Source organism: Rhododendron vialii, chromosome 4a (genome assembly GCF_030253575.1).
Source record: "Rhododendron vialii isolate Sample 1 chromosome 4a, ASM3025357v1".
NCBI classification, from domain to species: domain Eukaryota; kingdom Viridiplantae; phylum Streptophyta; class Magnoliopsida; order Ericales; family Ericaceae; genus Rhododendron; species Rhododendron vialii.
The window spans coordinates 31,821,976-31,838,960 of NC_080560.1; the positions used below are offsets into that span (position 1 = coordinate 31,821,976).

At 41.5% G+C, this 16,985-nt stretch overlaps 2 protein-coding genes across 7 annotated transcripts; both read right to left on the reverse strand.

The window, feature by feature from the left end:
• Positions 1 to 4,479: 4,479 nt before the first annotated feature.
• Positions 4,480 to 7,576, reverse strand: LOC131322130 (uncharacterized). Of its 6 annotated transcripts, none has more exons than XR_009198704.1 (5): positions 7,222 to 7,576; positions 5,077 to 5,155; positions 4,905 to 4,992; positions 4,668 to 4,812; positions 4,480 to 4,556 (listed from the first exon to the last, which is right to left on the reverse strand). XR_009198704.1 is itself a non-coding variant. In XM_058353317.1 (5 exons), the coding sequence occupies exons 1-4, from the start codon at positions 7,570 to 7,572 to the stop codon at positions 4,719 to 4,721; spliced, it is 612 nt and encodes a 203-aa protein (XP_058209300.1). In that variant the 5' UTR covers positions 7,573 to 7,576; the 3' UTR covers positions 4,480 to 4,556; positions 4,699 to 4,718. The 6 variants fall into 6 exon arrangements, 4 of the variants coding, with proteins under 4 accessions (XP_058209300.1, XP_058209297.1, XP_058209298.1 ...); XR_009198703.1 differs by having other exon boundaries at positions 4,480 to 4,587; XM_058353317.1 differs by having other exon boundaries at positions 4,699 to 4,812.
• Positions 7,577 to 10,290: 2,714 nt separating this feature from the next.
• On the reverse strand, positions 10,291 to 15,607 carry LOC131323279 (ABC transporter G family member 20-like). The gene is made up of 4 exons (XM_058354986.1): positions 15,110 to 15,607; positions 13,568 to 14,031; positions 12,500 to 13,173; positions 10,291 to 11,183 (listed from the first exon to the last, which is right to left on the reverse strand). The coding sequence occupies exons 1-4, from the start codon at positions 15,558 to 15,560 to the stop codon at positions 10,493 to 10,495; spliced, it is 2,280 nt and encodes a 759-aa protein (XP_058210969.1). The 5' UTR covers positions 15,561 to 15,607; the 3' UTR covers positions 10,291 to 10,492.
• Positions 15,608 to 16,985: the final 1,378 nt, after the last annotated feature.

The following is a 16,985-nucleotide window of genomic DNA, read 5'->3' on the forward strand; positions in this document are numbered from 1 at the left end:
CTGGGCTTAGGTCATTTGGAATATATATATTTTTACACGTGTATGGACTGTGTGCATGGATTGCTATTTGCATTCCCAAGTTACGGCAATGCAGAAATGAGTTTCCAAAGGAAACTATGTTGTACCAGGTTCAATTGAAGGAGAGAAGCTAACAAATGAAGCTAATGAACCGATGAAGTCCCAGCCACACAAGTGAAAATGAACCAATATGGTCACTTCAATGTGAAATGACTCGGAAATAAAATTTTGCTTTCAATTTAATTAGAGTTTTCTCCTCCATTTACAAATGTTTTTCTAGCTATAGTGCCATTCTCAAGTTAGCAGTTCAACTACAGGCTACGAAAGCTGTGAAATAATGGCTGCAGCATGAAAACGATAATAGCTATTTTGCCTGCACACATGCAAGTGATAGAAGTTAGCGTGAAAAGAGGCGATCACTGCAGATTATGAGCATTGTAAAAGTTGAAGGATCACTGCAGATTACGAGCATTGTAAAAGTTGAAGGCCATTTTTGCAAGCAATCCGTGGTCTTATCAGACGCAGAATTGGTTTGTTAGATCTAAGGGACAACATAAAGCGTACACTTTGTCAGAAAAAGAAACTGGTTAGAAATATAAGACATTGGAGTGCCAAGATCAGAATAAAGTCTTTCTTCAGCATAGCTTTCCAGGTTTTGCTCTAACAAGCATGGCCAGTAACCAAAGATGCTTTCACAAAGTTTCTTCTCATACCATTGTGCTTTTGATTCCACCTCTCAATCGATGGGCGATTTCTAAATGCTTTGAAAAAGAAACTGACTAGAAATAGGACATTGGAGTGCTAATATCAGAATAAAGTCTTTCTTCAACATAGCTTTCCAGGTTTTGCTCTAACAAGCATGGCCAGTAACCAAAGATGCTTTCACAAAGTTTCTTCTCATCCCATTGTGCTTTTGATTCCACCTCTCAATCGATGGGTGATTTCTAAATGCTTTGTAAAAGAAACTGACTAGAAATAGGACATTGGAGTGCTAAGATCAGAATCAAGTCTTTCTTCAACATAGCTTTCCAGGTTTTGCTCTAACAAGCATGGCCAGTAACCAAAGATGCTTTCACAAAGTTTCTTCTCATCCCAGCCAACTCCAATGTTGCCGTGGTCATGAAAATCTTCTTCGCTCCCATACTCATCTCCGAACCAAGAAATATAGTCAAAACCAGGCTGCATTTCAACATCGTTGTCATAACTGTAATTACTGCTGCCATGGTGTACTTCACCTAGGTATGCTTCTTCTGCCTTGTCCATGAATCCACTGCCATATGGGGGCTCGGAATTATCGAAACCAGCACCATGGGGGAATTGATCCTCTCCCCAATAGCTGTTGAAGTATGACTCGATGCAAGGCCAAGTTGTATACTCGTTGCGGGGTCCGCTCGTTTGATAAACATCTCCTCCAGTCGCGTAAGCAGGGCCTGGATACAAAAATCCAAATCTCTCTTGGGAAGAAGAAAGCGGCTCTCCATAAGTGTCAGTCATTTCATAATCACCAATATCTAGAGTGGGATAATGCACAAAGTCCGGGTAGCTAAACTGAGAAGTATAGGAAGCCATGCCGGATCAAGAGTTGAGGTCTGAATGTATAGCCTCTTTGCCAGCTGTAATGCAAGTTTAATGAACATGTTCTTCCTTCTGACCCTTAATATCCAGTGGAGAGAGAAAGAAAAAGGGATTGACGTAAAATCAATCCTTTGAAGTCTCCATCAAACATCAAAGCCGTGAGCTTGGTTCAGCTATTGGGTGAGATGATCCTTGAAGGGAATCACTTTAGGGAGGAGAAAAGCTAGGACGAAAAAGATTGGGCATCTTGGGGGGCAAAAAAAGTGGCTCAACTTGTCTCCAGAGCATCCTATCCAATTGATGCATCACCACATAAACACGGAGTACGGTTTCCACATACCTTCTAGCTAGGGGAATATGTTGATGCCAATGGTCTAAATGGCGCTCGGCCGTAGTTGGGCGGAGACCCACCTCCAAGCGCCAAGCCGTCTAGGCAGCACCAAGCAATTCGGCAGAATTTTATTTTTTTTAACAAACCATTGTCCTGTCAAACTATAATCCATGTATCCATAATGCAAGTTCAAACTTCAAAGTACAAATCCAAATGAAATTAAGTAGTAGCAACTAGCAAATAAGTTGAATAAGACAATAAGTAGCAGGGCTTTGCTCACCTCCCTCGTATTATTTTTATATATATTTTTTTAGGCCGCCAAAGACCTCCAAAGACGCTGACGCCACCGCCAAAGCCCGCCAAGACCGCCAAGCCCATCTAGGCGGCCGCCAAACCTCCCTGGGCGCCAAATCAAACGCTAAGGGCTATTGGCGTGGCGGCAGGGCACCTCCAAGCGCCTAGTGGGCCGCCATTTAGAACACTAGTTGATGCCATCCAAGTGATCTACGTTCTTATTCAGCATGCCCAGGTCAGAAAACTCGGTCCTTAACACTGCTAACCTTCAAAGCAATCAAGCCTTGATCCGTTACATGGGTTATTACAAAATCAAGTTGTACTTTACAGCTTTACACCCGCTGTTTGAGTTTCATCCCTTCGGGAAATGGCAATTGGTAAAATAATTGGTTTAACTTCATTCAAATAAAAAAGGCTCATACTAAACCTGATGCAACAGACACACTAAACTCCAAACAAATTAGTTCCTAGGTAGGCATATGATGAGAGTATCACATTCCTAGACTCGGAAAAGGCTCAAAATTCGAAATGAATATTGCTTTATAACCCATCATGTCTTAGATTTATGGCAAGGAATCAAGAAGGATTTTCATAACATAGCCATTTAGGACGGGGGAACAGTTTAATGGGGATTAAGACTGTAACAATTTGCAAGATGTGATCGATGGCAGCATGGATGCAATGCGAAAGCAGTAAATGGGATAAAACCAGTTTCTGTTGAGCAGAACCAAACACAGCACGCACATCTGGATTTTATGCGTGCAAGAATGAACTTGCATGCACTAACCAAAGCCACTGCACGAAGTTCCAACCTGCGCACACCAATAGACAACACACGCACGGGGGTTTGCTTTTCTTATAGACTCTGTTTTTACCCCCTTCTGGGCTCTAGAAGGACCAGTGCACACCCAAGACAAACCAAGCAGTTATAGTAGTTACACTACACAGTTTAAAGGCTGAAAAGCCCTACAAATTAACAAAACACCCCATAAACAGTGTGGGGATTAAATAGAGACCAAGGGCCTAATTATCCATGCAAGGCCAGCCACTGGTCAGAGACGGACAAGCGCGTGGGTAGTCCACAAGCGCGCGCGGGTCAGATCCACTTAACCAGTGCTTGGTTTACATGTTTCTGGGTTCTGGTACATGTCCAGAAAGATCCCATAGGTACTCCATAGCAGCAGGTATGAATATTGAACTAAAGCTAACAATTTTAACTAAGGAAAACAATAAACTAGTTATTAGCATGCTTAACAGTGATCTATACAAAGTAAAGCATAAACAGTAGGACACCAAATCCCACGCAGACCTGCGAGCGCAACCACATAATGGCGCGCGCTGGTTCCTACCACAACGGTTTTTGAAACCTTGCCAGCTTTAGGGCCAGGACACGGTATTGATTACCAGCCTTGACCCTGCTAGCCTCCCCTCAGGGATCAGAACAGAAGACAGAAGGTATGCTATACTTAGATTGAGTTTGAAAGAGGTTGAGCTTTGAGGTGGAAGAACAAGCTATGTTCTTGAGGGTGTATGAGTGGTAGAAGCAAGAAAACAAGGTAGCTTGTGTAACTTGGAATTAGGGTTAGGGTTTTGTATTCTTTGGAACTTGATGTTTGGTAACCCTTTGAATATTTTTTTTGGAACCCTTTTAATGGAAGAACCATGGGGGGTATATATAGGAGGAGAGGTGGTAGATATGGTGGCAAAGAGAGGAGTTCAATCAGTCCACGAGGCTGGCCTTGGGTTACTTGGTGGCTAAGCTTCCTAACCCATAAAGGCGATGGGGACAGGCTTTGACCAACGCGCACGCATTGCGCCCTGGCGCGCGCGTGTCATATCGACACGCGTGTGGGTCAACGGTCAAGCTTGACCGTTGACCATCACCTGTCCGTTTGACCAGCACGCGGATTTGGGTGAAGCGCGCGCATGTACCACCTACTCATGCGTTGGTCAACGGTCAAACTTTGACCATTGACCAACACCTGTCGAGTTGATTTGCGCGCGCAGGCTCCAAATCAGCGCGTTCCAGTAGGGTTTTTGACTAAGGTTAGGGGATCAAGGGTTTTTCAAACACTCAAAGCTCAAATACTTATCATTCCCGGGGTGTTCTTGACCTGTTTCATCATTAGGGAATCAAATACTGTAAGTAAACTAATCTAGAAGCCCAGATTGGGGTGTCTACAGGGTATCATTCTCAATACCTATAATGTACTCTTATCACAGAAAGCAACTGCACAAAATCAGTAGGAACATTTCTGGTATGTGTAAAACTCTTGAGCCATAGGCCCATAGAATACGGCTATCCATACATAAATCAAAAGAGTACACTCTACATCTTCTGAAATTCAACAAGCAACATCTGTCAGAACCTTGAGAAAACAATAAATGAATCTCATTATCTCACAGAAGCAATAGCCAAGAAACCTCGGCTTCCCTATCAAAGACTTACACTGGTTAGGAAAGAGACTTTGAGCACTCACAGAATTGCTAACCAAAATAGTTAACCAGAAGTTGTGCTTCTTGTTGCATGATTAAAGTTCTCGAGCTCTTTTGATTTGGAACCATATACGTCTCTAATTGTATCCCTACAACAACTGCAAGGAAGATAAAAACAATGAACAAAGCTCAAAACTAAAACTTTTACCGAAGGCTTTGTAGACAAGAACTTAGAGTCCTGGTTTGATACCTGCATGCCTCCTTGTCGAACCTTTTCTTGTTGATTCCATACAAAGTTTCGAAAATTTCAGGCTCCACACGACAAAAGTATGGCCGATCTAACACACACTAAGCCCAATTGCTATCAGATTTCATGGGTGAAGCTAATCACAATTCAATATGACAACATAGTAAATGCTCACCGGCGTAAATGGAGCATGTTCGAGAAGATTTATTGTAGTTTATACACCAACCGTCTGCACCTACTAGGCTTCTATACAGCTGAAATTCACAAATTAATGTATTTACGTGGCTACACATGTAATATAAAGTGTGAATATGTAGACAAAACTACCAATAGATGTTTGTCTATATACAGGGTTGCTTAGCTACAGGTTAAGCACCCTAAATTTCAACTATATCCCCGGTACTGACACAGAGTTGCAACATATATGCTAAACACAACCCATTCTGTAAAATCCATATATCTCAATGGTTTTTTTGTTGAACAATATTATCGATATATCAAAATTCTCTTTTTAATTGTAAGTTGTAGAGTTTAGATTAGTATGTCGACTACAAATAGATGATTGTTAGTGATAGCTTTGTGTTCTTTTATTTGTTTGTCATAACCGGGATGGATCAAAAGATTTCAACTTTGAGAAGGTGGACTTCTATTGTTTGGGACAGTTATTAAAGAAATTGATACTGTAATTTTGAAAAAGTTTCTTTGGGATTCAGGCTCCCCCCACCCCGTTGGATCCATTACTGCAATATCTGTATGAATGTACGCGTGTGTGTATATAGTCAGCGTCAAAAGGAAAATGCAAACACATTTATCCAAACATTGATCGTCTAAATGTGGCTGGAGCAGTTGGATGTGTGAGCGCGTCTACATACTAACCTATGAGACCCACATGCATTGGACGGCTCTGCAAATAATTGTGTAGTATAGATTCTATAGACTTCTTTCCATATTTGATTTGTCCCACTGATAGGGCTTCAAACGAACCGACTGCTACCAAGCAGCTCGAGGCTAGGCTCGGCTGAACTCGACTCATTTAATAATCGAGCCAAGCTTAGCTCAAGCTCGAATGTTAGGTTCGTGTAGTAGACCAGCTGAGCTCAACACTGCTTAGCTTGTTTATAAAGGGTTGCTTAGCTAAGGGTTGAGCACCCTAAATTCCAACTATATACCCCGGTACTGACACACAGTCGCAACATATATGCTAACCGCAACCCATTCTGTAAAATCCATATATCTCAATGGTTTTTTGTTGAACAATATTATCGATATATCAAGCTTCTCTTTTTAATTGTAAGTTGTAGAGTTTAGATTAGTATGCGACTACAAATAGATGATCGACACTGACAACTTTGTTTTCTTTTATTTGTTTGTCATAACCGGGATGGATCAAAAGATTTCAACTTTGAGAAGGCGGACTTCTATAATTTGGGAGAGCTATTAAAGAAACTGATAATGTAATTTCAAAAAATTCTCTTTGGGATTCTGGCTCCCCCCTACGCTCCGTTGGATCCATTACTGCAATATCCCTGTTTCCATCGGTTTGTATTGTTAGTCGTTTCCATCAGTTTGTATTGTTAGTCTCTTATAGGGTTGCTGCTCTGGGCTGGGACGACTAGTGGATAGATTGCTGGCCCCTCGTGTCCCGACCCTTTGTGGCGGTGAGTCGTGCTTAGGTCTAGTCACTAGTTTTTGCAATTTTTTGTCGCTGCCCCTTTGTCACCTGTTTTCTTGTTTTTCCTTCGGTGATGGTTTGTTGGAGGTTCCCTTTCTCTGCTCTAGGATGGATTCGCTGTATTAGCCTATTTGGCGTTTATGAAATGGGCTTTGGATTAAAAAAAAAGTCGGCGTCAAAAGGAAAATGCAAACACATATATCCAAACATTGACCGTCCAAATGTGGCTGGAGCCGTTGGATGTTTGTGTGCGTCTACGCATGAGACCCATATGCACTGGACGGCTCTGAAAATAATTGTGTAGTATAGACTTCTTTCCGGATTTGATTTGTCCCACTGGTAGGGCTGCAAAGAACCGACTGCTACCAAGCAGCAAGAGGTTGGGCTTGTTTGGGCTTGGCTGGACTCGACTCATTTAGTAATTGAGCCGAGCTGAGCTCGAGCTCGAATGTTAGGTTCGTGTAGTAGACCAGCTGAGCTCAACACTGCTCAGCTTGTTTATAAAGGATTGTTTAGTAAATGAACCAGTCTCGGGCCGCTCCCCGCTTGATAAGGGCTCGGCTCGACAGCACACCTTATTAGTTTAGTTTGTCTAAAAGGCAAGCTAAAAAAAACAGAGCGAGAAGTGATTAGGATCGAGAATATAACCTCAATATCAGAAGGGTTTTCGAAAATCTCTTCAGGGGTGGCGAAGGAGGGACCCTTGTCGAGCTTGCAACACGCGCCGCAACCCTCAACGCACTGCCACCGTGGGCCGAAGCCGACGGAGGAAGGGCCGCCGCTTTTCTGGGTTCTTGTTTTCTTGGACTTTGCGTTGGTTCTTTTGCTCGGTGGGTTTCCCGCCGCACACCGAACGGTGAGGAAATATGGCGGAACCGCCACGGCGTGAGGCATTTCTGCTGGTTTCCAAGATAAGACTGGTTTTGTATGTAGTTTGGGCTGGTTGTTTGCCAGACTAATATTTGATCCAATGTGTGAGCCCAATTCAATTGTCCTCATTTAACTAATTGTTCCGTTCTAAAAATGATGACAATTTTTAAAATTCGTGTAATTTTTTATTACTTATATATTTTAATCTGTAATATTTTTTATAAGTTTAAAAACTTTGTATAATAGAATTAATCGAGAACTATCAAACAAGATCTATATTGCGTATTTTTTAAGATTTATATTAATAAATGATGTATAAGGAACTGAAATTACACAATATAAAAAATTATCATATATCCAATTTGGGATGGGGTACAACTTTTTCCTTGGTAGCGGTTATATCCCATTTTGTTAGCTTATGTTTTCATTTTGAGTCGTCCCAAATATTTTCTTCATTTTCTAAATTAATTTCAATATACGGTAAAACTTTCAATTTACCCCTTAAGTTTTGAGTTGAAGTAGATGCTCAAGTTTAATTGTGAGGTAATTTTGAAAAATCTGAACCTTTGATTTAACTCCTCTAAAAATTGAATTCTCAATAGGGGTACTTAAATATTTGTATTTCCTCATCCTGTGACTTTTTTTTGAATAGAAAAAAAAAGAGATTTTATTAACTTTTGAAAAAGATACAAAAATTAATAGGATAAAAGAGATAACGAAAAGTTCAATCTGAGACCCAAACTCTTGATTGACAAGATATCAACCAAGACAATACCTAAAGGGAACAAAGCTCCAACACCTAAAGGCGTAGAAGCCCAGATAAAGCAATTAAAGCAAATGAGACGCAACCAAAAACACTGAAGAGGCCTAAAGCCCAAATCACATGGGAATAACCCAACAAGCAAAGCCCAAATAAACTCAAACTCTAGCTACATAATCACAGCTAGCAACACCACATACCGCTGAAATCCCACTGCCGCAAGCCCACCGCCAACCACCACAAAGCAAACACCCACCGCAGCTTGCCGCCGCCTCGCAAGCCGTTAGGCAAAGATCCGATTGAACCCAGGAGTAGGACCGATGGAGGCGTGTGGCTTCACCCCTGGAGCCATGGAGAACAGCCTCGCCGTTAAGGCAAAATCGGTTGTCCCAACAGAAGCAACCGGCCGTGACTTATGTTTTCATCCAACCACTTTTCCAGTTTATGTTTTGATCCCCTAATTTTGAAAAACCCCATTTTACCCTTGTTGGACTATAACAGGAAAACAAAAATTCTCAAGCAGTTCTCTTGCGACACATGATATGAACATTCCAATTCAGTTAATGCTTAGTGGTATTTATGTCTCATCGATTTAAGAATTTACATTAACTGCAGAGATTTTATTAAGAAAAACAATTTGAATATGAGGAAAAGTTTGAAAGATTTTTGGTTGGGGAAACAAATAGGGAGGGGAGAGGAATATAATCATATGGATTTTTATGATATTTTAATTTGTTTATTGCTTATGAGGGATATTACATATATAGATTACTTTAATTCGGCCTGGTAAAAAAAAAAAAATCGGAGGCTTGCACTGAGAAATTGTACTAGAACTCAACGAAACAAATTCAAGACAAAATAAACTGGCCGTGCAACTAGTTCATAAACAACAGAAGCAAATGCAGGACGCCCGATAAATTTTGTAAAAAGATTTAGCGTGAAAAGTGCAATTTACATAAATATTTGAGCACAGAGACACATGATTTTTTAATTTTCTTTTGGTATTTATAACTTCATTTGGTTTCCCCCGTAACCGTAAGAGCAGGGCCCATCCCTTGGCGCCAAAAATGATATTGTCAATATAGTAATGCTACTACACCAGTTTAGAGCCGAATTTCGACTTTGATATTGAGTTTAGCTCAAGGCTGGATTTGCTCTAACCAGTATGACTATCTCAAAGCAATTGAACTTATTGAAGAACAACGACTAGAACAACCCTATTAGTTTAGTAGTAAAATCCTTGCTAATTAATCTCATTTTAATGCAAGAGTTAGATCCAAAACTTCCCCTAGTAGGTGAAATTATACAATAGTCCGAACTCATGCAGAAATTGGCCAAAGTCGCATGTTATCCAAAATTTAGCTACATATATGCATGTTTGGCAATACCCTAACATATGCCTCTTCAACGTGAGGCGCCCTTGAATGCCTTCTCTCTCCCCCCGATAAAAAGTAGTACCCCGTACAAAAGCCTTATCTCGAGGTCCAATTTTCTGTAATGAAAAAGTGTCTATGTACCTCTGTTCTCGTATAATTTCAGACGTGAGATTGCACAATAATATCTTCCCGAAAAGATAATTTTGCATAATTTTACAACTAAAATCGATCGGGAACAGAAGGACAATTAAGTTTGGGTACAGGTGACCTAAGATGCCTTATCCCCTATAGTATTATTATGGTTGACACATTTTTGGAAGAAAGAATTTGATCCAAATTTTTAATTACATTGTGTAATTTGAAAACATCCCCTATGCATGCATATACTTAGGTAAACGATCATATTCAACACTAAAAATCTACAGTAACTCATAGAATGGGTCAAATTCAATCAAACTATAGCACATGTTCACATTAGTAAGACTGAGATATCTTAATCTGTTGGATGGATATGGAATTGGATCTTCCCCAACCAAACATGAGTCCGGCTAGCTATTATTTGTCCATTCTCAAGGATCGAAGCGCTCAAACTATAATCTAACGAGCTTCAAAATTAATATGTTTATGAACGATCAACGTTTCATTCATTTCTGCACAAGCATGGCATCCAATAATTAAATTCTGAGCGACGCGAAACACGTTCAACCAACATTAGTCTAAGAACTTTCACAATTGCTTATTACCCTCTAATTATAATTGCAACTTTGAATTCAAGAGTTACACAAACAACAAATGCACATTTTTTGTAATCCAACCAAATTACCAAAACCTTAAGTATTAGTGAAACAAATATTCCTTTTTCGCCAGCTGCAGTTGTTTTATTTCGACCACTCCAACTTTCTTCGATGATCTCTTACCTTCTCTTGTTCTTACTCCCAACTGACAAAGCAACGTAAAACAGAAACCTGAAAAAAAACCCCAACCCAACAGTAACCCACAAGCAATTCCACTTGCTCAAATCCGTGACCGCCTGCGTCTGCAAGATATCGGGCCCGTTGGTCAAGCAAGTAGCATTCGTGATGTTCATCCCCAGAGTCTGGCTCATTGTCTTCAACAACTTGAGCTTCGTCGCCTCCGGGAAGATCCCCAGCGGCGAGTTATCGAAGATCTGGACCCCCCTCACGAAACACTTGCTGGGGTCGCCGAACTCGTTCTGCAGGACCCCTTGGTAGGGGTACTTGACGAGGGAGATGTAGTGAAACCATATCCAGTAGGCGGGGATGCGGTCCCGGGTGATGAAGAAGCCGCTGAAGAGGAGGAAGTAGGCGAGGATGGCGACCACGACGGTGTAGCCGAGCATGACGTGGGAGACGACCCCGGAGAGGAAGGTGACGAAGGAGCTGCCGGCCCAGAAGGAGGCGGTGACGATGAGGAAGAAGAAGAGGAAGCCGTGGAAGCCTCCCGCCAGGCCGACCGCATAGTAGGTTATGGAGGAGAAGGTCAGGGAGAGGAGGAGGATGGAGGGGATGGAGGAGAGGGCGTGGGAGAGGACGTAGGAGGAGCGGCGGTAGGCGTTGTAGGCTGTTTCTCTCATGAAGATGTACCTGTGTACGTTAAACCATTAACCACAAATAAGGTCAATTCAATCAAAGAAATTAGCTTGACAATTGAGTACAAGTGTAAGACAAGATTCCTAAATTTGACCATTATGTGGCCTACCATATATAGTTGGTGATAAAATCTTTTTAACAGCGGAGTCGTGAATTGTTTACGCGGCCAACCGCGATGGTCCGAACGTTAATGAAATATTTTCAAGGAAGAGTTAAACTTTTTTTCAGAAAAATTTCATTAAAATACGAATCGTTTGAACGATTGCAATTGGTTATTGCGAAAAAGAACTTATTCACTGCTGAATCAATAATAAGTTTCTCTCATGATGATACGAAAGACAGAGTTGGAAAAAAGAATCAAGTTTTCCGCTTTTGAAAATTCACTAGCATGCCAATATTGCAGAGGCAATCAACACATGACTTTGAGTAATTATCCGGTGCCTCGTAACGCATAATTTTTTTCACGACGAAAGTCAACATTGTTATTTGTAACGTTGAATATCATTTTTACTTTTTAGTAAGGGTAAAGTGATACTGTAGAAGAATTAAATGAGATATTTTATTGGAGAAGTCTCCATTTATTCAAAACTCTAGTAACCTCAACATAAAGATCGGGCTCTGCCTTTGGCTCCCGGGTTTGAGCCTTGTCGTGGGCGTTTAGAATTCAGAATTATCGATGGCCTCTGAAATTTATTGTGGATTAACCTATTCAAATCCCGCTACCCACTAAGAAACTTTTATGTATACTGGAAATACCAACCTCCTTAGTTTCCCTTTCAGTCCATTTTGCATTTTTCAGCTATTTTCTAATCATATTTGGATGATCGATTCCGTTTATTTTGTAGAGTTCGGCGAGAACTTTAATCTTACAAAAAATTGTGTTCATCGAACTTTAATAGGTACATGATCGGCACACGTGAAAATTGAAAAAAAACCAAAACTGTGTCAAAAAACACACTGAAGCGGAACCCAATTTTGATTTTTTTTCCCATTTTCATGTGTGCCGATCATGTATCAAATAAAGTCCGATGAACACGATTTTTGGTGTGATTACGGTTTTTGTCGAACTCGACAAAATGAACGAAGCTGATCATCAAAATGGGATTGGAAGATGACCGAAAAATGCGAAACGGGCCGAAAGGGGATACCAAGGGGTTGGTATCCCTGGATACATAAAAGTTTGTCTCCGGCTGATGTATATAATATGGCGCGAAAAAAAAAAAAATCATTAAGTTCATTAAAAATTGACTGAAAAAATAAGCCCATCAATGTAAACTCAGAAGAATGGCATGCCAAAATTCCAACGTTACCTTTCCATGAGAAACACTGGTATGGCTTCTGCGCAAGTGTAGAACGTCGTCGACATCGCAAACGCGAAAAACCCGATTCGCTCCTGGATCCCTTTTGGCGAATTGTCAAGGTGCCAGAACATCGTAGCAAGTATGATTCCAGTAATCAAAACCGCCCCCAAACGCATCCCGAACAGCTCGGGCATTCGCCGCGAATTGAGCGACGATCTCTTCGCGATCACTGCCACTTCGATCCAGAAAGGATTCGCGAAAGTGGGCACCGATGCACTGAGATTTGAGTCCACGTTGGTTGCTCCAGAAACTAACTTGCCCCTAGAAATGCTGGCGCTTATCGCGTCTTTTAGCGACAGATTGGCTGCTCTGTTTTTTAGGCTCTGTTTTCGCTCTGTTTTGATGCGCCACGATCGGTTGAAATCGACGAGGGATTTTGTGCCGCCTGGAGAGCCTTCGAGCTCTCGGATCAAGTCCAGTGCGAATTCGGTCCGGTTCTCGTTCTCGGGAACCGGGTGATCGAATTCTTCGAAGAACAGAGGGAGAGACGTCGGAGAGCCGTTGAAAACGGTTTGGCCCTTGGAGAGAAAGACGAGGCGGTCGAGCAGGTTGAGGATTCGGTAACTGGGTTGGTGAATCGACATGATCACTATGCTTCCGCTCTGTGCAATTCTTTGCAGCACCTGTTGAAAATACAAATAAGAAAATTTATTATTTTAGTCGTTGATAATTTAAGCCGGTCACTAAACATTTGTTTTTGATCGTTCATCTCGACGAGTGTAATTTAGAATTCAAAATAAAGAGATGAAATTTAAATGAAGTTTACGAGACACAAACATAAATGAATATTCTTATCTTATTTCTGGTGTTAGTTTTTATCGTTGGTGAATTTTTTCAAAACTTTATTCATACTTTTTTCTTTCTCAATCTGTTTTCTTTCTCAATCTTTTTGTAAGGCAAATAAAAAAGTTAACAATTGTGAACTAAAGAGTTAAAAAAAAGCATAGAAGGCTACAAATAAATATATATGGAATAATTAAGCTTTTAGATGAATTATTGATAACAATCTGGTAATACCTTAACCACCATGAACGCGCTCGTAGAGTCGAGCCCGGACGTAGGTTCATCGAGAAACAAGACAATCGGGTCATGAATAATATCAATCCCGATCGAAACACGACGCCTTTCACCACCCGAAACGCCCCGGTGGCCCTCATCGCCGATCACGGTTTTCGCAGCGCTGCGGAGGCCTAGTTGGTCGATAAGTTGTTGGACTCGGGCCTTCTTTTTCGACGTCGACAGGGAGCGGGGGAGGCGGAACTCGGCGGAGAACATGAGGGTTTCTTCGACGGTTAGCATCGGGAATAAAAGGTCGTCTTGCATTACGTAGGCCGAGATCACCTTGAGGAGTTTGGACTCCAGGATTTCCCCATTCAGAGTAACGGTTCCTTTGAGGCTCTCCTTGTGGATTCGGTCCGCGAGGGCGTCGATTAGGGTCGATTTTCCGGACCCACTTGCGCCGAGGACGGCCAAGATCTCACCTGTTCAGAATTTGAATTTTAGAAAATTGAAGTAAAAAATATGCCATAATTGTGTGTTTTCCCCTCGATTAAAGGAGTGGAAATGAGCGAGCAACAGAGCAACCCCTTTGGGTGCGATCATAGGTTTCTAATCTTGCGATGTAGCTATTGCTTGGACTACGATGAACAGTCTATCACCATAACTCTACGGAGACATGATTACAAAATTATATATGGTGCCCTCGAGGGAACAAAAACATCTTATTTACGAGGATTATTATCGAAAGAGGATTGACACACCCAGGGGTCACCCCAGTGGTAAGGGTGAATGACTGACTTTGAGAGTATTTTCCTTGGTCAGGGGTTTGATTTCCCATCGGGTGAGTACCCTGATAATAAGTAGGAGGCCGTGACTGGTGTGACCGAGCTAGTTCTCCCGAGATTTGAGTTGCGCAGTTAGGTCCAATTGTGGCTCGGCGGTAGAATTGTTCCTCGGTTAATAAAAAAAAAAAAACGATTGTGTGGCAGCCTGTCATTATTGTGTGTGAGTATGTACTAACTATGATTTGCCTTTTCTTTCTTGTGGTAATTAACAGATCTTTTCGAGTCCCTTTGGTCCATTTGTAGGTCGGTCCTTTTATATAATTTTTTTTTTGACATCGCTATCGATAATATTCTAATCCTGTTTATTGAGTACGATTAACCCGATTAAGGAATATATATATCTTGATCGAAAACACTAGATCAAGCCCATTTATATCAAGCTAAACGTAGAGAATCACGTGATGATTGAAATTCGATCAACAGGGACATTATTGATTATGCATGTCAACGAGCTCTACAACAAAATGGGTTTGTCACGTGATACTCAAAGACACTAAATAACCCACTCCTTTAGGCTTGTCGGGATTTGTGTTTGTTCTCGATAAGCGTGCATGATTTCATTCTTTTGCGAAGGAGAAACAAAAAATATGAATTACACAGGGTTGCTTGTTAATCTCTTTAGAGCATCACCAATGCAATTAAACGGAGCATGTCATAATTTTGTTGCGAACTTAGTACAATTCAAAAGAACAAGAAAAGGTAATTTAAACATCACCTTCTCTAGCCTCGCCGGAGACGTCATTAAGCAAAACTTTTGTGTTGCTCTCCATCATATTTTCGGGCAACTCGTGCTCCCTCCTCCGCCTGAAACATGCCGGAACCGTCACTTTCCGGGGAATCTTCACGCTGTAGGTGAGATTATTGAATGCCAGAACGAACGGAGACGAAATCGGGTTGTTGGACACCTCCAGGACATGGTGGTCCGGAGTGGAGTCAGAGTCCGTCTGGGCGTCCCCGACGCGCTGCAGGAGCTCCCCAAGAGTCGGGGTGACGTGGTGTATGGGCTTCCGGCTCAGTTCTTGGAGCTCCATCGCCGCCGTTCTAGGACCCAAAAACGGCGTGTCACTCGCCGAGGACAGGGACATGCTATCCGCGTTAGACATTGGTAGTACTCCTTGTTTGTTGTTTGTTTGGTTTGTCAGTTGAGAAACTCTCGCTCCAGACATAACATAGCAAGAGAGAGAGAGAGAGAGAGAGAGAGAGGGGGTTGTATGATCTGTTTGTGTATTAGTATTAATAATGTATATAAGGGGGTCTAGTATTTGGTGGTGGGTGGTTTCGTGCAAATCAGGAGAGGATGATTTTTTTTGAGAACGATATTTAGGTGAGAAGTTGTACTGCCTTCTTACTTGCTCTCTATCTTCTTATTCTTACTGCCATGTACAACTTTATACAAATAAGTCCAAGCTAGTCTTGAGAGGGGAATCGAAACGTCATACATGAGTCTTTTTTTTTTGTTTTTTGGGTACTAAGTGTACCATTGGGTTTCTTGTTAAAGGGTTAATTGACCAAGTTGGCCATGCATGTCACGTTTCAAGCAAAGTTTTAATGCATTATAGCTAGTAAACAGAGATTAACTAAGTTCTATCTTTTACTCTTTAATTAGCTTACGTAAACTGTTTTTACGGTAATGCAAGTTTTTGGTGTCAACTTATGTGTACTTCAGACTGAACCTTGCAGCCCTCTATAGTCATTTTATAAGCTTACACATGAGGGGTGAGGTAACTTCAAGAGTTTCTAAGAAGGAGAGTTGAATCTGGGATTTTAGGAGGGAGTAAGCCCTCTACTCTCGAAAACTTATTCGGTGGTCTCGGGGCACGGTCATGTAGTTTCCCAACACTCTTTTGTATCAATACTTTCTGTAGAGCCTGGTACTATGAATAAAATCTCACATGAATATTATATGTGTGATGGAGGGCACCACGTGATAGTGTCTCAAGACCACTGAATAATTACTCCTAGGGGTGATATAGGTCCAGTTCAATCTAGTTTGGACATATGTTTTGAGACCGAACCAGTTATTCGGTTTGGAGAAATGGGAAACTGGAACTGGTTGAAACTAATCCGATCCAATTTCATTCGGTTTACCTGATTTCGGTCCGGTTTATCCGGTTTCCTCTACCATAACAAAACCACCATACATGGCCACCACCACAATCAGACCATCCCCGCCATTGCCACCATCATGTCCAAACCACCATTGAAAGGTTTCAAAGCTCCAATTTAAGGGGTTTCGAATCATTGGATCCAAAGGGTTTTCAGTAGATTCAATCAAAGATGGTGGATGAGGGGAGAACGAGAGGGATGATGGATTTTGTTAATCTCCTATTTCTAGATCTGAGATTTGTGTGTGTGTGTGTGTGTGTGTGTGTGTGTGTGAGAGAGAGAGAGAGAGAGAGAGAGAGAGAGAGAGAGAGAGAGTGGTTGCAAATCGCCATCGTTGGAGGAGGCCTTAGGAGTGAAGTCGACATGTGAGGAAGACATGAGGGATAAAATCTGGATAAGATTTTAGGGTTTGTATTTATATAGTCCGGATCCAGTCAGGGATCCTGGATTGGGCTCTGGTGTGAACTTCTTTTCTCAGTCATTGG